The 23,009-nt window shown below is 42.3% G+C and overlaps 1 protein-coding gene across 7 annotated transcripts in view; it reads right to left on the bottom strand.

The window, feature by feature from the left end:
- The window catches only part of pax2b (paired box 2b), a 65,803-nt gene that overhangs the window by 3,078 nt on the left and 39,716 nt on the right, over nucleotides 1-23,009 (bottom strand). For all 7 annotated transcript variants that reach the window (XM_055936770.1, XM_055936779.1, XM_055936797.1 and 4 more), the window contains one exon: nucleotides 5,967-6,068. In XM_055936770.1, the coding sequence (XP_055792745.1) occupies nucleotides 5,967-6,068 (102 nt within the window). The remainder of the gene's footprint in view (nucleotides 1-5,966; nucleotides 6,069-23,009) is intronic.

The raw sequence follows: 23,009 nt of genomic DNA, 5'->3' as shown, positions 1-23,009 counted from the left end.
GATTAAGAAGAATGTAAGCTTTCTGCCAATATCAGATATATCTATGTCCTGGGAAAAGTTCTTGTTACTTACAACCTCATGCTATTCACATTAGCCTAAGTTAGCTCAACCGTCCCCTGGATGGGACACCAATCCCAAAGAAGGTCTGCTGTCATAGTATATACTGTCCTGTACCTCGTAACACCTGCCGTCATAGTATATACTGTCCTGTACCTCGTAACACCTGCTGACATAGTATCTACTGTCCTGTACCTCCTAACACCTGCTGTCATAGTATCTACTGTCCTGTACCTCGTAACACCTGCTGTCATAGTATCTACTGTCCTGTACCTCTTAACACCTGCTGTCATAGTATCTACTGTCCTGTACCTCTTAACACCTGCTGTCATAGTATCTACTGTCCTGTACCTCTTAACACCTGCTGTCATAGTATCTACTGTCCTGTACCTCTTAACACCTGCTGTCATAGTATCTACTGTCCTGTACCTCTAAACACCCGCTGTCATAGTATCTACTGTCCTGTACCACTAAACACCCGCTGTCATAGTATCTACTGTCCTGTACCACTAAACACCCGCTGTCATAGTATCTACTGTCCTGTACCTCGTAACACCCGCTGTCATAGTATCTACTGTCCTGTACCTCGTAACACCCGCTGTCATAGTATCTACTGTCCTGTACCTCGTAACACCTGCTGTCATAGTATCTACTGTCCTGTACCTCTTAACACCTGCTGACATAGTATCTACTGCCCCGTACCTCTTCTATATTCCACATCATACAACTCTGAAGTATTTGAAATGAACACTGTGATTGTAACACATTTGCATCCTTTCTGATGGTTGAAATTTTACATTTACATTACATTTAAGTCATTTAGCAGACGCTCTTATCCAGAGCGACTTACAAATTGGTGCATTCACCTAATGACATCCAGTGGAACAGCCACTTTACAATAGTGCATCTAGATCTTTTAAGGGGGGGGGGGGGGGGGGGCAGAATGGCATTATAAACTCTTGTTATAGACTTCCTCCGAGGAAAGGAAACCCTTTTCTATAGATCTGAACCCCCAGGTCTAGCTGTGTTGTGCCACAGAATTTCATTGCAGGCAGGAAGTAACTCAGACCATGCCAGTGAGCAATGCTGTTGGTCCAACACGTTCCTTTCTTTTATGAGACAATAAAAGGCCGAGATTTTAACAGTGTTTGGGGCCTGTCACTAAATCTTAGTGTCTGTGGGTCAGATAAATGAAGGGTTTAAAGGAGATCCACAGGCACCCTGTTACTACTGGTGGCTCGTGACTGATGAGAACGACTGAGTGATACAAATATATTTGATAAGACGTGGTGACAAAAACACATTGTGTTCTCCGTCTTCAACCAGATGAACAGACTGTCATAGAAATAATAGATAGCATGTTACATCACAGTGACTTTACACTGTGGAACTACTCATGTAATTACAGTGACTTTACACTGTGGAACTACTCATGTAATAACAGTGACTTTACACTGTGGAACTACTCATGTAATTACAGTGACTTTACACTGTGGAACTACTCATGTAATTACAGTGACTTTACACTGTGGAACTACTCATGTAATTACAGTGACTTTACACTGTGGAACTACTCATGTAATAACAGTGACTTTACACTGTGGAACTACTCATGTAATAACAGTGACTTTACACTGTGGAACTACTCATGTAATTACAGTGACTTTACACTGTGGAACTACTCATGTAATTACAGTGACTTTACACTGTGGAACTACTCATGTAATTACAGTGACTTTACACTGTGGAACTACTCATGTAATTACAGTCACGATACACTGTGGAACTACTCATGTAATTACAGTGACTTTACACTGTGGAACTACTCATGTAATTACAGTCACTTTACACTGTGGAACTACTCATGTAATTACAGTGACTTTACACTGTGGAACTACTCATGTAATTACAGTGACTTTACACTGTGGAACTACTCATGTAATTACAGTGACTTTACACTGTGGAACTACTCATGTATTTACAGTCACGTTACACTGTGGAACCACTCATGTAATTACAGTGACTTTACACTGTGGAACTACTCATGTAATTACCGTGACATTACACTGTGGAACTACTCATGTAATTACAGTGACTTTACACTGTGGAACTACTCATGTAATTACCGTGACATTACACTGTGGAACTACTCATGTAATTACAGTGACTTTACACTGTGGAACTACTCATGTAATTACAGTGACTTTACACTGTGGAACTACTCGTGTAATTACAGTGACTTTACACTGTGGAACTACTCATGTAATTACAGTGACTTTACACTGTGGAACTACTCGTGTAATTACAGTGACTTTACACTGTGGAACTACTCATGTAATTACAGTCACGTTACACTGTGGAACTACTCATGTAATTACAGTGACTTTACACTGTGGAAATACTCATGTAATTACAGTCACTTTACACTGTGGAACTACTCATGTAATTAAAGTCACTTTACACTGTGGAACTACTCATGTAATTACAGTCACGTTACACTGTGGAACTACTCATGTAATTACAGTGACTTTACACTGTGGAACTACTCATGTAATTACAGTGACTTTACACTGTGGAACTACTCATGTAATTACAGTATAAAGAGTCACAATGTACATATCACAAACTAACATAAATACAATATCTTAAGAATGTGACTGGCCAACGTCAAAACCCCATGTGTATTAACCAGAAGAAGACCCCATCTCTGTGTGTTTAATTCATATTCCACAGTAGCAGTTACACTGCCTTCACAAGGGATTCACACACCTTGACTTTTTCCACATTTAGTTGTGTTACAAAGAGTCATTCAAATGGTTTTAATTGTCATTTTTTTGTTAATTATTATCAAAGTAGAAGAAAGATTCTAACATTTGAAAAAAAAAAAAAAAAAAAAAACCCAACAACTCTAATTTACATCATTATTCACACACATTTACACACAATACATGTCAGAATCACCTTTGGCAGCGATTTCAGCTGTGAGTCTTTCTGGGTAAGATTCTAAGAGCTTTCCACACTTGGATTGTACAATATTTGCCCATTATTCTTTTTAAAATTCTTCAAGCTCTGTCCAGTTGGTTGTTTATTATTGCTATAATTAATAACTGTACCATGCTCAAAAGGAAATCCAATGTCAACCAATAGGTGCCCTTCTTTTTCGAACCGTTGGAGAAAAAAAACCTCCCTGGTCTTTGTGGTTGAGGGACCAGAGGGTACAGAAGTGGGGTAGTCATATAAAAATCATGTTAAACACTATTATTGGATACAGAGTCCATGCAATATATTACGTGACTCGTTAAAGCTAATTTTTACTCCTGAACTTATTTAGGTTCTCCTTAACAACGAGGTTGAATACTTATTGACTCATGACATTTCAGCTTCTCATTTTTTATTCATTTGTAAACATTTAAACATAATTCCCCTTTTTGACATTATGAGGTACTGTGTGTATCAGTGACACAAAATCTCAATTTAATCCATTTTAAATTCAGGCTTGTTTCACCTCAAAATGTGGAAAAAGTCAAGGAGTGAGAACACTTTCTGAAGGGACTGTATGTGTTGTTGATACTCTATGCTGAAACTGAAATTAAAATCACCAGTGTGCATTGCATCCAGTGGACAAAACAGTGATCGTACGGATGGACGCGGGAGAGTGGGGGAGAGCGGGGGAGAGCGGGGTGGGGCGGGGGAGAGTGAGGGAGAGCGGGGGAGAGCGGGGGAGAGCGGGGGAGAGCGGGGTGGGGCGGGGGAGAGTGAGGGAGAGCGGGGGAGAGCGGGGTGGAGCGGGGGAGAGTGAGGGAGAGTGGGGGAGAGCGGGGGAGAGCGGGGTGGAGCGGGGGAGAGTGAGGGAGAGTGGGGGAGAGCGGGGGAGAGCGGGTCTGAATCCTGAAGCCATTTGAGCATGCTGTAATCGGTTAATGATTTTCTAACACAGCTGTGCACTCGATTGGATTTCCTTTCCGCATGGGTTGATCAGCTCAAAGAAAAATGGCGGTGCGTGCTGCTGTGTTGGGTTGGGGTATACGGGCACAGGGAGGGGGAATACCAGGAAACAACCAGTGAATCAGTGCCGTAACCAGAATGCATCCTGTCCCATCCCGTCTCGCCCCAGTGTCTGGTTGGTGTGTTCTGGCAGTGAAACACTAGCCCTGGCACAGCCAGACCCTCCTTAGAGAGATAGGGATTTTAAATATTGACTGGCCTCCCATGCCTCTGTGTTGTGACCCTTCACTGTTTGTTGTGAACCTGAACTGCAGGTTAAGTAGAGGGGGAAAGGGAGGTGCCCTGACCACAGAGGAGGCCGAGTGGATGACTGGGAGGGAGACGGAGGAGAGGAGATCGCTAGCTGTTTATCGACGGCTCCTGGGAATGCCTCATGCACTGTATACACCACAGAGAGATAATGAGTTAAGATACTGGAGTGGAACTGAGAGGACATGTCTTTTAACCATGTCCCTGTCTCTGTCCTTTAACCATGTCTCTGTCTGTCTCTGTCCTTTAACCATGTCTCTGTCTGTCTCTGTCCTTTAACCATGTCTCTGTCTCTGTCCTTTAACCATGTCTCTGTCTGTCTCTGTCCTTTAACCATGTCTCTGTCTGTCTCTGTCCTTTAACCATGTCTCTGTCCTTTAACCATGTCTCTGTCTGTCTCTGTCCTTTAACCATGTCTCTGTCTGTCTCTGTCCTTTAACCATGTCTCTGTCTGTCTCGGTCCTTTAACCATGTCCCTGTCTCTGTCCTTTAACCATGTCCATGTCTCTGTCCTTTAACCATGTCTCTGTCTGTCTCTGTCCTTTAACCATGACCCTGTCTCTGTCCTTTAACCATGTCTCTGTCTGTCTCTGTCCTTTAACCATGTCTCTGTCCTTTAACCATGTCTCTGTCTGTCTCTGTCCTTTAACCATGTCTCTGTCTGTCTCTGTCCTTTAACCATGTCTCTGTCTCTGTCCTTTAACCATGTCTCTGTCCTTTAACCATGTCTCTGTCCTTTAACCATGACCCTGTCTCTGTCCTTTAACCATGTCCCTGTCTGTCTCTGTCCTTTAACCATGTCCCTGTCTCTGTCCTTTAACCATGTCCCTGTCTGTCTCTGTCCTTTAACCATGACCCTGTCTCTGTCCTTTAACCATGTCCCTGTCTGTCTCTGTCCTTTAACCATGTCCCTGTCTCTGTCCTTTAACCATGTCCCTGTCTGTCTCTGTCCTTTAACCATGACCCTGTCTCTGTCCTTTAACCATGTCCCTGTCTGTCTCTGTCCTTTAACCATGTCCCTGTCTCTGTCCTTTAACCATGTCCCTGTCTGTCTCTGTCCTTTAACCATGACCCTGTCTCTGTCCTTTAACCATGTCCCTGTCTGTCTCTGTCCTTTAACCATGTTCCTGTCTCTGTCCTTTAACCATGTCCCTGTCTGTCTCTGTCCTTTAACCATGACCCTGTCTCTGTCCTTTAACCATGTCCCTGTCTGTCTCTGTCCTTTAACCATGACCCTGTCTCTGTCCTTTAACCATGTCTCTGTCCTTTAACCATGTCTCTGTCCTTTAACCATGTCCCTGTCTGTCTCTGTCCTTTAACCATGTCCCTGTCTCTGTCCTTTAACCATGTCCCTGTCTGTCTCTGTCCTTTAACCATGTCCCTGTCTCTGTCCTTTAACCATGTCCCTGTCTGTCTCTGTCCTTTAACCATGACCCTGTCTCTGTCCTTTAACCATGTCCCTGTCTGTCTCTGGCCTTTAACCATGTCCCTGTCTGTCTCTCAGTTATCCAGCAGGACCAGTTTCTTGATAGCCTACATGTAATCATGTGTGCCACTCTACAGGTCATTGCTTTATTTGAGAGACAGTTAATACAATCTTGAAATGAAAATAACATGTTAAACTAAAATGTAATATCTACAAAAAGTAGACTCACCAGGAACCATTCCGGCCAGTGTTGAGGTGGGGTAGCTGCCTTGGCCGGTGGGGGGTACGTGAGGGGGATAACCCGGTAGGGTTGTGTTGGCCATGTCTCGACCTGGAGAGAGAGAGAGAACACACACAATCAATAGATGGTCCTTCAAGACAAAATACTAAACCACCCCTTAGAAACAGGACCAAACCTTACCTCTTAGAGGTTAGAAACAGGACTAAACCATACCTCTTAGAGGATAGAAACAGGACCAAACCATACCTCTTAGAGGTTAGAAACAGGACTAAACCATACCTCTTAGAGGATAGAAACAGGACCAAACCATACCTCTTAGAGGTTAGAAACAGGACTAAACCATACCTCTTAGAGGATAGAAACAGGACTAAACCATACCTCTTAGAGGTTAGAAACAGGACTAAACCACCCCTTAGAAACAGGACTAAACCATACTTCTTAGAGGTTAGAAACAGGACTAAACCATACTTCTTAGAGGTTAGAAACAGGACTAAACCATACCTCTTAGAGGTTAGAAACAGGACTAAACCACCCCTTAGAAACGGGACTAAACCATACCTCTTAGAGGTTAGAAACAGGACTAAACCATACCTCTTAGAGGTTAGAAACAGGACCAAACCATACCTCTTAGAGGTTAGAAACAGGACCAAACCATACCTCTTAGAGGTTAGAAACAGGACCAAACCACCCCTTAGAAACAGGACCAAACCATACCTCTTAGAGGTTAGAAACAGGACTAAACCATACCTCTTAGAGGATAGAAACAGGACTAAACCATACCTCTTAGAGGATAGAAACAGGACTAACCCACCCCTTAGAAACAGGACCAAACATACTTCTTAGAGGTTAGAAACAGGACCAAACCACCCCTTAGAAACAGGACCAAACATACTTCTTAGAGGTTAGAAACAGGACCAAACCATACCTCTTAGAGGTTAGAAACAGGACTAAACCATACCTCTTAGAGGATAGAAACAGGACCAAACCATACCTCTTAGAGGTTAGAAACAAGACTAAACCACTCCTTAGAAACAGGACTAAACCATACATCTTAGAGGTTAGAAACAGGACCAAACCATACCTCTTAGAGGATAGAAACAGGACTAAACCATACCTCTTAGAGGTTAGAAACAGGACTAAACCATACCTCTTAGAGGATAGAAACAGGACCAAACCATACCTCTTAGAGGATAGAAACAGGACTAAACCATACCTCTTAGAGGTTAGAAACAGGACTAAACCATACCTCTTAGAGGTTAGAAACAGGACCAAACCATACCTCTTAGAGGTTAGAAACAGGACTAAACCATACCTCTTAGAGGTTAGAAACAGGACCAAACCACTCCTTAGAAACAGGACTAAACCATACATCTTAGTGGTTAGAAACAGGGACTAAACCATACCTCTTAGAGGTTAGAAACAGGACTAAACCACTCCTTAGAAACAGGACTAAACCATACATCTTAGAGGTTAGAAACAGGACCAAACCATACCTCTTAGAGGTTAGAAACAGGACCAAACCATACCTCTTAGAGGATAGAAACAGGACTAAACCATACCTCTTAGAGGTTAGAAACAGGACCAAACCACACCTCTTAGAGGATAGAAACAGGACTAAACCATACCTCTTAGAGGTTAGAAACAGGACCAAACCATACCTCTTAGAGGTTAGAAACAGGACTAAACCACCCCTTAGAAACAGGACTAAACCATACTTCTTAGAGGTTAGAAACAGGACTAAACCATACCTCTTAGAGGTTAGAAACAGGACTAAACCAGCCCTTTATGGAGGTTAGAAACGGGACCATGTTTGTGTTCCAAATGGCAGCCTATTCCCTACGTAGTGAACTACTTTTTTTACCAGGGCCCATAGGGCATATAGGGTCCATAGGGCTCTGGTCAAAAGTAGTGCACTATCTAGGGAATAGGCTGCCATTTGGGACACGCTTTCTAATCACACGATCTCCCTTGAACAGAAAAGAGTCATTGTAAATCACTGTAAAACCATGAAACATGTGACACGTTTATAACTTAAATGTCTGTGCATGAAACTTAAACATTAGGTGTTTAAGATTAGCCAATAAGCGTTCCCATCTTAAACACAAGTGTTTAGAACGCAATATTCAACATGATAGTCAGCTTTTTCCAGTCAGTTTCCAACCAGGCGAACACCTATATCTCCTAGGTGTTCACATTTTAAACACTTTTCCATCGTCCTGTTCAGAGTGCATTTAGTCGTTAGAAATTGATGTGACGTCTTTAATTCAGATCAGTGTTAGGAATGAATGTCTGTCACCTTACCTACATTTCAGAACAACTGAACAGGACATTTGAATCAAGAAATATTTTCAATCACATGGTGTTGTTGTTACTCAACTGTGTTGAGTTCATTTTCATTAACTCTCTCAGAGTTAACTCTCTCAGCGGAGGGGGGCTCATATTTCCCAGCATGCTTTGTTGATCTTTAGAATAGTTTTGCTTAAATATCTGTTTTTCCTCATGCACATTGATTGAAAAGATAAATAACTCAAATTGTTCTAAACTAATCCAATCGGTAAGGGGATGGATTTATTCCACCCGTTACTGAGATGGTTGTTCCAGTTTAGATGCTTTAGGTCAGGGGTCATCTATTAGATTCAGCTGACAGCCCAATTGTTTTGGAGCGGCTGGTCAGGGGTCCGGAACATATCTACAAGTCATTTGTAGACTGCAAATTGACTGCAAGAAGCCCAAACAGACTTAATATTTGACTAAAATGTAATCATTTCAAACCTTGCGTCTATGATCACATATACAGTATATGTTTATTATGAATAGGAATCTTTTGGAACAGATTTCCAAAATAAAAGAAATAGTGAAATCACCAGTTGGGGAGTCCTGGTTTAGGTAGTCTTGTTTGTTAAGTCCTTCACCATAGCAGCCATTCTGAGTGCTGGTTGTGGATGATAAAATGGTCTAATTCTTGGATATCCTCCCTCTGGCCGGATTCTGATAGGAATTACTAATCACGTCACAAACCAGCATATTGTGACTTGCAGGTGTGATGTGGCCCATGAGCCAGGACTTTCAAAGCACAATGTGGAGGATAACTAGGCCATAACTAAAGACCGTATGACATATATAATATGAGGTCATTAAGGGCTTATTTTAGATTGAAACACATTCACTTAGTCGTCTGGTGAAGGATTCAGTAGTAGAAGTTATAGAAGGTAACAATCATATCTCTGTCACTAACAAACACAGTGATTGGTGGTTATCTCTCACATTCATTTGAAAAGCATGCTGGGAAATATGCAAATACGGCTTTACACCCTACAGTGTTAAAACAAAACCCCCAGTGTTTAGTGTACAAAACCCAATGACTTGTACTGAATAAACGTGTTCATGTGTTTAACAAGTATTACAGGAAATGAACGTGCACTGGTCTTTACAATCTAAACACTGTGACACGTTTTCATTGGAAATCTAAATATATAAATATACTGTAGTCTATAGTGACCAGAGAATAAATATACTGTAGTCTATAGAGACCAGAGAATAAATATACTGTAGTCTATAGTGACCAGGGAATAAATATACTATAGTCTATAGTGACCAGAGAATAAATATACTGTAGTCTATAGTGACCAGAGAATAAATATACTATAGTCTATAGTGACCAGGGAATAAATATACTGTAGTCTATAGTGACCAGGGAATAAATATACTATAGTCTATAGTGACCAGAGAATAAATATACTGTAGTCTATAGTGACCAGAGAATAAATATACTGTAGTCTATAGTGACCAGGGAATAAATATACTGTAGTCTATAGTGACCAGGGAATAAATATACTATAGTCTATAGTGACCAGAGAAAAAATATACTGTAGTCTATAGTGACCAGAGAATAAATATACTGTAGTCTATAGTGACCAGGGAATAAATATACTGTAGTCTATAGTGACCAGAGAATAAATATACTGTAGTCTATAGTGACCAGAGAATAAATATACTGTAGTCTATAGTGACCAGAGAATAAATATACTGTAGTCTATAGTCACCTCAATGAGAGATGTTGTCCTAAGCATAAAGTACTTTTAACATGAAGGTGTTATAATGTTCCTTCAACAGACATCTGCAGACTCATAATGTGTCTCAGGAATCACAAAGCCAGTCAACAGAATCCTCATCACACACTGTCAACACAACCAACCGTCGCTCCTCTTCTGTCTCTGTCTCCCCACTAACACTACGTCAGAAGCCAAAAGACCAAGTGCCTCATGGGACAGAAACAACATCAAAGAAGCATGCAGAAGTACGTAGAAGAATGAAGAGGAAAACGCTGTTCATTACTGCATTCAAACTAGTCTAAACATAGCACGCTTTACTGAACCTCAGAACCCTGTCCACCTCCTCTCCTCCTTCTCTCGAACACACACACACACGCACGCACACGCGCACGCGCACGCGCACGCGCACACGCACACGCACACGCACACGCACACACACACACACACACACACCACACCACACCACACCACACCACACCACACCACACCACACACACCACACCACACCACACCACACCACACCACACCACACCACACCACACACACACACACACAGTCCTGAAACAGCAGATCACCCCCGTCACTGCGACTGTAGTTCTAAAGCCAAAGACAGTGTGTCTGTCCATACAGTATTGGCCCCTTGTACAGAGCTACTAGCTAGCGTCACTATGGACCCTGCGTTAGTTATTCAGCCCTGCTCCGTATTCAGGCCTGTAATTAGACATGACAGCTGGGTTTCCTACCCTGTCCTACCCCTGCAACCAGGCTGTTTGAGCTGCAGGCACGTAGTTCCCGAGCGCTCCTGAACCCCCCCCCCCCCCCCCGGCCCAGCGAAGGCCAGCCAAAGGGACGGAGAGGGAAAAAGGAAAGAGAGAGGGAGGCCCCTGCAATATTGTTTAGCCGTGAGGGACACTGTGATTCATTGGGGCTAAATCAGCTCTCAATGGAGCTTTAATGAGCGACCCCAGTAGCCATAACACACCATAACACCCCATAATACCCCATGATACCACAGGACACAGTTTTATGAAGGCATCTTTGACTGCGCATACTCTGGTTTTCAATTGCTGTTGTTTATTTCAGTTAATAACGGCAGTGCAGCTGACACGGGGTGCAGAAATGGCCACGGTAATACAAGTGTTTCTGACACGGTCGCCTCTCTCCTCAACAACCATAACGATCAACTACATTCATTTAATGGAGAAAACAAATGTGGATTAGCCTAAAGTATACAGCAAATAACTGTAAACTACTGTAGGCTAGTTTCAGTCTTTAACATACACATGGTTATTGCTATGTGAAACATGAGGAAAAGTTATTTTTCAAGGGAAGGTTTTCTTTTAGTGCAGTGATGTCATTCATGTGAATGGCAGACCATTCATGAGTAATAAGAATTAGTTTGTTACAGACCAGTGTGTAGTAAGAATTAGTTTGTTACAGACCAGTGTGTAGTAAGAATTAGTTTGTTACAGACCAGTGTGTAGTAAGAATTAGTTTGTTACAGACCAGTGTGTAGTAAGAATTAGTTTGTTACAGACCAGTGTGTAGTAAGAATTAGTTTGTTACAGACCAGTGTGTAGTAAGAATTAGTTTGTTACAGACCAGTGTGTAGTAAGAATTAGTTTGTTACAGACCAGTGTGTAATAAGAATTAGTTTGTTACAGACCAGTGTGTAGTAAGAATTAGTTTGTTACAGACCAGTGTGTAATAAGAATTAGTTTGTTACAGACCAGTGTGTAGTAAGAATTAGTTTGTTACAGACCAGTGTGTAATAAGAATTAGTTTGTTACAGACCAGTGTGTAATAATAATTAGTTTGTTACAGACCAGTGTGTAATAATAATTAGTTTGTTACAGACCAGTGTGTAGTAAGAATTAGTTTGTTACAGACCAGTGTGTAGTAAGAATTAGTTTGTTACAGACCAGTGTGTAGTAAGAATTAGTTTGTTACAGACCAGTGTGTAGTAAGAATTAGTTTGTTACAGACCAGTGTGTAATAAGAATTAGTTTGTTACAGACCAGTGTGTAGTAAGAATTAGTTTGTTACAGACCAGTGTGTAGTAAGAATTAGTTTGTTACAGACCAGTGTGTAATAAGAATTAGTTTGTTACAGACCAGTGTGTAGTAAGAATTAGTTTGTTACAGACCAGTGTGTAATAAGAATTAGTTTGTTACAGACCAGTGTGTAGTAAGAATTAGTTTGTTACAGACCCGTGTGTAATAAGAATTAGTTTGTTACAGACCAGTGTGTAATAATAATTAGTTTGTTACAGACCAGTGTGTAATAATAATTAGTTTGTTACAGACCAGTGTGTAGTAAGAATTAGTTTGTTACAGACCAGTGTGTAGTAAGAATTAGTTTGTTACAGACCAGTGTGTAGTAAGAGTTAGTTTGTTACAGACCAGTGTGTAGTAAGAATTAGTTTGTTACAGACCAGTGTGTAGTAAGAATTAGTTTATTACAGACCAGTGTGTAATAAGAATTAGTTTGTTACAGACCAGTGTGTAGTAAGAATTAGTTTGTTACAGACCAGTGTGTAGTAAGAATTAGTTTGTTACAGACCAGTGTGTAATAAGAATTAGTTTGTTACAGACCAGTGTGTAGTAAGAATTAGTTTGTTACAGACCAGTGTGTAGTAAGAATTAGTTTGTTACAGACCAGTGTGTAATAAGAATTAGTTTGTTACAGACCAGTGTGTAATAAGAATTAGTTTGTTACAGACCAGTGTGTAGTAAGAATTAGTTTGTTACAGACCAGTGTGTAGTAAGAATTTGTTTGTTACAGACCAGTGTGTAATAAGAATTAGTTTGTTACAGACCAGTGTGTAGTAAGAATTAGTTTGTTACAGACCAGTGTGTAATAAGAATTAGTTTGTTACAGACCAGTGTGTAGTAAGAATTAGTTTGTTACAGACCAGTGTGTAATAAGAATTAGTTTGTTACAGACCAGTGTGTAATAATAATTAGTTTGTTACAGACCAGTGTGTAATAATAATTAGTTTGTTACAGACCAGTGTGTAGTAAGAATTAGTTTGTTACAGACCAGTGTGTAGTAAGAATTAGTTTGTTACAGACCAGTGTGTAGTAAGAGTTAGTTTGTTACAGACCAGTGTGTAGTAAGAATTAGTTTGTTACAGACCAGTGTGTAGTAAGAATTAGTTTATTACAGACCAGTGTGTAATAAGAATTAGTTTGTTACAGACCAGTGTGTAGTAAGAATTAGTTTGTTACAGACCAGTGTGTAGTAAGAATTAGTTTGTTACAGACCAGTGTGTAATAAGAATTAGTTTGTTACAGACCAGTGTGTAGTAAGAATTAGTTTGTTACAGACCAGTGTGTAGTAAGAATTAGTTTGTTACAGACCAGTGTGTAATAAGAATTAGTTTGTTACAGACCAGTGTGTAATAAGAATTAGTTTGTTACAGACCAGTGTGTAGTAAGAATTAGTTTGTTACAGACCAGTGTGTAGTAAGAATTAGTTTGTTACAGACCAGTGTGTAGTAAGAATTAGTTTGTTACAGACCAGTGTGTAGCAAGAAGTCAAAGAGAACTGTTGGAGTAGGTGGGGGGTCCTACAGAGACGTGTGTGTGTGTGTTTGTGTGTGTGTGTGTGTGCGCGTGCGTGCGTGCGTGTGTGTCGAGAGCGGGTTGTATAGGGGTAAAGGCTAGAGGGGCAGTATTCATGGATAAGAGCACACACAGGGTGGACAGACACAGAGCACATTGTGTGCAGGACTAAGCACGGCACAATAAATGAAGGGCCCTTGGTTTCATTAACGTCTTGAGGGCCCCGTGCTTCACAGTCTCAAGAGTATGGTTCAGTTTCCCTCGTTGAGCTGACCTCCTGGAGTCATCTGGACAACTGACTACGGCTTCAGGAGTCATCTGGACAACTGACTACGGCTTCAGAAGTCATCTGGGCGACTGACTACGGCTTCAGGGGTCATCTGGACAGGGGGCAACTGACTACGGCTTCAAGGGTCATCTGGACAGGGGGCAACTGACTACGGCTTCAGGAGTCATCTGGACAGGAGGCAACTGACTACGGCTTCAGGAGTCATCTGGGCGACTGACTACGGCTTCAGGAGTCATCTGGGCGACTGACTACGGCTTCAGGGGTCATCTGGACAGGGGGCGACTGACTACGGCTTCAAGGGTCATCTGGACAGGGGGCAACTGACTACGGCTTCAGGAGTCATCTGGACAGGGGGGCGACTGACTACGTCTTCAGGAGTCATCTGGACAGGGGGCAACTGACTACGGCTTCAGGAGTCATCTGGACAGGGGGCAACTGACTACGGCTTCAGGAGTCATCTGGACAGGAGGCAACTGACTACGGCTTCAGGAGTCATCTGGGCGACTGACTACGGCTTCAGGAGTCATCTGGGCGACTGACTACGGCTTCAGGGGTCATCTGGACAGGGGGCGACTGACTACGGCTTCAAGGGTCATCTGGACAGGGGGCAACTGACTACGGCTTCAGGAGTCATCTGGACAGGGGGGCGACTGACTACGTCTTCAGGAGTCATCTGGACAGGGGGCAACTGACTACGGCTTCAGGAGTCATCTGGACAGGGGGCAACTGACTACGGCTTCAGGAGTCATCTGGACAGGAGGCAACTGACTACGGCTTCAGGAGTCATCTGGACAGGAGGCAACTGACTACGGCTTCAGGAGTCATCTGGACAGGAGGCAACTGACTACGGCTTCAGGAGTCATCTGGGCGACTGACTACGGCTTCAGGAGTCATCTGGGCGACTGACTACGGCTTCAGGAGTCATCTGGACAGGGGGCAACTGACTACGGCTTCAGGAGTCATCTGGGCGACTGACTACGGCTTCAGGAGTCATCTGGACAGGGGGCAACTGACTATGTCTTCAGGAGTCATCTGGACAGGGGGCGACTGACTACGGCTTCAGGGGTCATCTGGACAGGGGGCAACTGACTACGGCTTCAGGAGTCATCTGGACAGGGGGCGACTGACTACGGCTTCAAGGGTCATCTGGACAGGGGGGCGACTGACTACGTTTTCAGGGGTCATCTGGACAGGGGGCGACTGACTACGTCTTCAGGACTCATCTGGACCGGGGGCGACTGACTACGGGTTCAAGGGTCATCTGGACAGGGGGGCGACTGACTACGTCTTCAAGGGTCATCTGGACAGGGGGCGACTGACTACGGCTTTAGGACTCAGCTCTCCAAGAGACAATGGGCTTTTCACTGCTCAACACTCCATTATGATTAATGGCTGGATTGATTGATTTATTGATTAGTTGATCGATTGATCATTCCAAAGAATGTGGGGACTTTGTGGAATATTGCAAAATGTATGCGAGGTAAAGATTTGGTACAAACTAATGCAAATATATTCCCTTGTTATACATGAGCAAGACAGTAACTGTAATCAAGCTTGTAAACTTCATTACATGATTTAACTTTTATGCTGTACATACAATAATAAGTTATTCTTTGCAAGTTACAGAGGGATCTAACTGATCATTTGGTTACTGAATGTAGATTACAGTGGGTTCTAACTGATCATTTGGTTACTGAATGTAGATTACAGTGGGTTCTAACTGATCATTTGGTTACTGAATGTAGATTACAGTGGGTTCTAACTGATCATTTGGTTACTGAATGTAGATTACAGTGGGTTCTAACTGATCATTTGGTTGCTGAATGTAGATTACAGTGGGTTCTAACTGATCATTTGGTTACTGAATGTAGATTACAGTGGGTTCTAACTGATCATCTGGTTACTGAATGTAGATTACAGTGGGTTCTAACTGATCATTTGGTTACTGAATGTAGATTACAGTGGGTTCTAACTGATCATTTGGTTGCTGAATGTAGATTACAGTGGGTTCTAACTGATCATTTGGTTACTGAATGTAGATTACAGTGGGTTCTAACTAATGTGGTTACTCAATGTAGATTACAGTGGGTTCTAACTGATAATGTGGTTACTGAATGTAGATTACAGTGGGTTCTAACTGATTAATTGGTTGCTGAATGTAGATTAATGTGGGTTCTAACTGATCATTTGGTTACTGAATGTAGATTACAGTGGGTTCTAACTGATCATTTGGTTACTGAATGTAGATTACAGTGGGTTCTAACTAATGTGGTTACTCAATGTAGATTACAGTGGGTTCTAACTGATAATGTGGTTACTGAATGTAGATTACAGTGGGTTCTAACTGATTAATTGGTTGCTGAATGTAGATTACAGTGGGTTCTAACTGATCATCTGGTTACTGAATGTAGATTACAGTGGGTTCTAACTGATCATTTGGTTACTGAATGTAGATTACAGTGGGTTCTAACTGATCATTTGGTTACTGAATGTAGATTACAGTGGGTTCTAACTGATCATGTGGTTACTGAATGTAGATTACAGTGGGTTCTAACTGATCATTTGGTTACTGAATGTAGATTACAGTGGGTTCTAACTGATCATTTGGTTACTGAATGTAGATTACAGTGGGTTCTAACTGATCATTTGGTTACTGAATGTAGATTACAGTGGGTTCTAACTGATCATTTGGTTACTGAATGTAGATTACAGTGGGTTCTAACTGATCATTTGGTTGCTGAATGTAGATTACAGTGGGTTCTAACTGATCATTTGGTTACTGAATGTAGATTACAGTGGGTTCTAACTGATCATCTGGTTACTGAATGTAGATTACAGTGGGTTCTAACTGATCATTTGGTTACTGAATGTAGATTACAGTGGGTTCTAACTGATCATTTGGTTGCTGAATGTAGATTACAGTGGGTTCTAACTGATCATTTGGTTACTGAATGTAGATTACAGTGGGTTCTAACTAATGTGGTTACTCAATGTAGATTACAGTGGGTTCTAACTGATAATGTGGTTACTGAATGTAGATTACAGTGGGTTCTAACTGATTAATTGGTTGCTGAATGTAGATTAATGTGGGTTCTAACTGATCATTTGGTTACTGAATGTAGATTACAGTGGGTTCTAACTGATCATTTGGTTACTGAATGTAGATTACAGTGGGTTCTAACTAATGTGGTTACTCAATGTAGATTACAGTGGGTTCTAACTGATAATGTGGTTACTGAATGTAGATTACAGTGGGTTCTAACTGATTAATTGGTTGCTGAATGTAGATTAATGTGGGTTCTAACTGATCATCTGGTTACTGAATGTAGATTACAGTGGGTTCTAACTGATCATTTGGTTACTGAATGTAGATTACAGTGGGTTCTAACTGATCATTTGGTTACTGAATGTAGATTACAGTGGGTTCTAACTGATCATTTGGTTACTGAATGTAGATTACAGTGGGTTCTAACTGATCATTTGGTTACTGAATGTAGATTACAGTGGGTTCTAACTGATCATTTGGTTACTGAATGTAGATTACAGTGGGTTCTAACGGATCATTTGGTTACTGAATGTAGATTACAGTGGGTTCTAACTGATCATTTGGTTACTGAATGTAGATTACAGTGGGTTCTAACTGATCATTTGGTTACTGAATGTAGATTACAGTGGGTTCTTACTGATCATTTGGTTACTGAATGTAGATTACAGTGGGTTCTTACTGATCATTTGGTTACTGAATGTAGATTACAGTGGGTTCTAACTAATGTGGTTACTGAATGTAGATTACAGTGGGTTCTAACTAATGTGGTTACTGAATGTAGATTACAGTGGGTTCTAACTGATCATTTGGTTACTGAATGTAGAATACAGTGGGTTCTAACTGATCATTTGGTTACTGAATGTAGATTACAGTGGGTTTTAACTGATCAATTGGTTACTGAATGTAGACTACAGTGGGTTCTTACTGATCATTTGGTTACTGAATGTAGAATACAGTGGGTTCTAACTGATCATTTGGTTACTGAATGTAGATTACAGTGGGTTCTAACTGATCATTTGGTTACTGAATGTAGAATACAGTGGGTTCTAACTGATCATTTGGTTACTGAATGTAGATTACAGTGGGTTTTAACTGATCAATTGGTTACTGAATGTAGATTACAGTGGGTTCTAACTGATCATTTGGTTACTGAATGTAGAATACAGTGCGTTCTAACTGATCAATTGGTTACTGAATGTAGATTACAGTGGGTTCTAACTGATCATTTGGTTACTGAATGTAGATTACAGTGGGTTCTAACTGATCAATTGGTTACTGAATGTAGATTACAGTGGGTTCTAACTGATCATTTGGTTACTGAATGTAGATTACAGTGGGTTCTAACTGATCATGTGGTTACTGAATGTAGATTACAGTGGGTTCTAACTGATCATTTGGTTACTGAATGTAGATTACAGTGGGTTCTAACTGATCATTTGGTTACTGAATGTAGATTACAGTGGGTTCTAACTGATCATTTGGTTACTGAATGTAGATTACAGTGGGTTCTAACTGATCATTTGGTTACTGAATGTAGATTACAGTGGGTTCTAACTGATCATTTGGTTACTGAATGTAGATTACAGTGGGTTCTAACTGATCATTTGGTTACTGAATGTAGAATACAGTGGGTTCTAACGGTTGCAGCATCTAAACACATAGAGCACTGTATTATATATTTCCTGGAAGTTACAGTGGGTAACTGTCAGATTCCTCTGACCGATACTGCTTCGCTTACAATCCTGTCCTCTTTAAAAGCCTGTTGTCTTTGACTGAGGGGCCGATGGGGAGAGTCCTCTCCTCTCTCTCTCTCTCTCTCTCTCTGTCAGTTCTCAGTACTCCATGATAGCCTCATTAGCTGGGTCCTCACCATTGTTGTCTTACAACAGAGATGTGTGGAGAGAATCCTCATTAAAGAAGGGCTTCTTTATTTGGCCTGGGGTGCCTGCTGAATCCACTACCAGAACACACAGGCAGACAGCCCTCTTAGATTCAACGCCAGCCAGAGAATCAAAGCTGTTAGTATTTTCTCTAGCTGCCCTCTTTATGTTTTTCCCCGTTTACACACACACACACACACACACACACACACACACACACACACACACACACACACACACACACACACACACACACACACACACACACACACACACACACACACACACACACACACACACACACACACACACACACACACACACACACACACACACACACACACAGGAGGTTGGAGGTTTGTTGTTAACAGGAGAGTGCGTGTTGATTTCTGTCTTCATTTTGGAAATGGAGCATAAATCATGAGGACTCTGAGGGTGCAGTATACTGGCTATTTCTGTCTGTTGATATGAATAGTAAATCTCTAGCTACTTGACCATGTCTTTGCCTGAGCATAGCTGAGACAGACAGACAGACAGACAGACAGACAGACAGACAGACAGACAGACATAACTGAACTAACAGTCTTTTGTATTGCTCTGCTGTAGATAATGAGATGCTAGCACTATAAGGCCTTGGACAAAACAAGACCTAACACAACCACTAAACTAGAAGGAGTTACTCAAGGATGTCAGGCAAGTGTTTTCCTGGCTTTGCAATTGCCCTGTGGTCATCTGAACGACAAGGTTAGTATACAGCAGTGACCTACAGGATGTGTTGTGTTCAAGATCACTGAACATAGAAACCAACTAATGATATGATGTTGGTTGGTTGCTTACTGTCCTGAAGACAGATAGAGTACCCTGCAAAACTAAACCTGCCAATTGCTGATTTCTGCAGTGAAAGATAGAGAGAGAGACAGAGAGAGACAGAGAGAGAGACAGAGAGAGAGACAGATAGGCAGACAGATAGGCAGACAGACAGACAGACAGACAGACAGACAGACAGAGACCAATGAGTCTTCTCAACTCTCATCGCAATGTAAAGAAAATAACCTATAGAGTCGTCTGTCCAGAACATATCATAAAATAACCTATAGAGTCGTCTGTCCAGAACATATCATAAAATAACCTATAGCGTCGTCTGTCCAGAACATATCATAAAATAACCTATAGCGTCGTCTGTCCAGAACATATCATAAAATAACCTATAGAGTCATCTGTCCAGAACATATCATAAAATAACCTATAGAGTCGTCTGTCCAGAACATATCATAAAATAACCTATAGCGTCGTCTGTCCAGAACATATCATAAAATAACCTATAGCGTCATCTGTCCAGAACATATCATAAAATAACCTATAGCGTCGTCTGTCCAGAACATATCATAAAATAACCTATAGCGTCGTCTGTCCAGAACATATCATAAAATAACCTATAGAGTCGTCTGTCCAGAACATATCATAAAATAACCTATAGAGTCGTCTGTCCAGAACATATCATAAAATAACCTATAGAGTCGTCTGTCCAGAACATATCATAAAATAACCTATAGAGTCGTCTGTCCAGAACATATCATAAAATAACCTATAGAGTCGTCTGTCCAGAACATATCATAAAATAACCTATAGCGTCGTCTGTCCAGAACATATCATAAAATAACCTATAGAGTCGTCTGTCCAGAACATATCATAAAATAACCTATAGCGTCATCTGTCCAGAACATATCATAAAATAACCTATAGCGTCATCTGTCCAGAACATATCATAAAATAACCTATAGCGTCGTCTGTCCAGAACATATTTGTCAACGTCTGTATTTACTGACTTCAGCTATTTCTTCTCCGAACGACTGACTGAAAAACCTCCGTAGTCGACCTTCTTTTTATTTGGCACGGCAACAAAGTCATTTAGTTACAAAATAACATTTTTTCGTAGGAAATAGGAGTATTAAATTTAGCACGACAGGAACAACCTTCATGTATCGCTACGACAACAACAACAACCGAAAAAAATCTCCATCTTTGACCTCCATTTTCTCCCGTATGCAGAATGAAGCAATTTATCACCAGCCTAAAAATCTCTGCTCCCTAATTAATTACAACTAAGTAAAGAATGTTTGGGGAGCCAAATTGGTTTAATTCCCCCAACACAGCATCACGGCGGTGAAAGTCATTCATTACCAAATGTGTGCTCAAAGGTTAGTTTGCTTTGTGTGAAGACGAAATAATAATTAATTCCAGAGCCAGGAGAGCTTGCAGGGAGAGCAGGGTAGAGGAGCAGTTTGTCACTAGGCCACAGAGACATCAGGGATGTGTCCCAGGAGAGCTTGCAGGGAGAGCAGGGTAGAGGAGCAGTTTGTCACTAGGCCACAGAGACATCAGGGATGTGTCTCAGGAGAGCTTGCAGGGAGAGCAGGGTAGAGGAGCAGTTTGTCACTAGGCCACAGAGACATCAGGGATGTGTCCCAGGAGAGCTTGCAGGGAGAGCAGGGTAGAGGAGCAGTTTGTCACTAGACCACAGAGACATCAGGGATGTGTCTCAGGAGAGCTTGCAGGGAGAGCAGGGTAGAGGAGCAGTTTGTCACTAGGCCACAGAGACATCAGGGATGTGTCCCAGGAGAGCTTGCAGGGAGAGCAGGGTAGAGGAGCAGTTTGTCACTAGGCCACAGAGACATCAGGGATGTGTCTCAGGAGAGCTTGCAGGGTAGAGGAGCAGTTTGTCACTAGGCCACAGAGACATCAGGGATGTGTCTCAGGAGAGCTTGCAGGGAGAGCAGGGTAGAGGAGCAGTTTGTCACTAGGCCACAGAGACATCAGGGATGTGTCTCAGGAGAGCTTGCAGGGTAGAGGAGCAGTTTGTCACTAGGCCACAAAGACATTGGGGATGTGTCTCAGGAGAGCTTGCAGGGTAGAGGAGCAGCTTGTCACTAGGCCACAGAGACATCAGGGATGTGTCTCAGGAGAGCTTGCAGGGAGAGCAGGGTAGAGGAGCAGTTTGTCACTAGGCCACAGAGACATCAGGGATGTGTCCCAGGAGAGCTTGCAGGGAGAGCAGGGTAGAGGAGCAGTTTGTCACTAGGCCACAAAGACATTGGGGATGTGTCTCAGGAGAGCTTGCAGGGTAGAGGAGCAGTTTGTCACTAGGCCACAGAGACATCAGGGATGTGTCTCAGGAGAGCTTGCAGGGAGAGCAGGGTAGAGGAGCAGTTTGTCACTAGGCCACAGAGACATCAGGGATGTGTCTCAGGAGAGCTTGCAGGGAGAGCAGGGTAGAGGAGCAGTTTGTCACTAGGCCACAAAGACATTGGGAATGTGTCTCAGGAGAGCTTGCAGGGTAGAGGAGCAGTTTGTCACTAGGCCACAGAGACATCAGGGATGTGTCCCAGGAGAGCTTGCAGGGAGAGCAGGGTAGAGGAGCAGTTTGTCACTAGGCCACAGAGACATCAGGGATGTGTCCCAGGAGAGCTTGCAGGGAGAGCAGGGTAGAGGAGCAGTTTGTCACTAGGCCACAGAGACATCAGGGATGTGTCTCAGGAGAGCTTGCAGGGAGAGCAGGGTAGAGGAGCAGTTTGTCACTAGGCCACAGAGACATCAGGGATGTGTCCCAGGAGAGCTTGCAGGGAGAGCAGGGTAGAGGAGCAGTTTGTCACTAGGCCACAGAGACATCAGGGATGTGTCCCAGGGACGTGTCCAGTGAGCAGCGATCAACAACCAGTCAGGGAGGGAACGTGCCTCTCTCGCTCTGCCTGTTCCTGATGTACTGTGGCTTAATAAACACACTATTCTCTTATTAGTGCACTACATTTGACCAGATAGTGCACTATATAGGGAATAGGGTGCCATCTGGGATGCACTCCAAGTCTTCAGGGTTTCTTTCTACTCCACACTAGCAGCACTCAGTCACTCTCTCAGTCACTCTCTGTCACTATCTGTCACTCTCTGTCACTCTCTGTCACTCTCTCAGTTAGTCACTCAGTTACTCTCTCAGTCACTCTCTGTCACTCTCTGTCACTCTCTGTCACTCTCTCAGTTACTCTCTCAGTTACTCTCTGTCACCCTCTCAGTCACTCTCTCAGTCACTCTCTGTCACTCTCACTCTCTGTCACTCTCTCAGTTAGTCACTCAGTTACTCTCTCAGTCACGCTCTGTCACTCTCTGTCACTCTCTCAGTTAGTCACTCAGTCACTCTCTCAGTCAC

The sequence above is a fragment of the Salvelinus fontinalis genome, chromosome 1 (assembly GCF_029448725.1).
Source record: "Salvelinus fontinalis isolate EN_2023a chromosome 1, ASM2944872v1, whole genome shotgun sequence".
Classification (NCBI taxonomy): domain Eukaryota; kingdom Metazoa; phylum Chordata; class Actinopteri; order Salmoniformes; family Salmonidae; genus Salvelinus; species Salvelinus fontinalis.
This window is presented reverse-complemented; position numbering and strand designations above follow the sequence as displayed.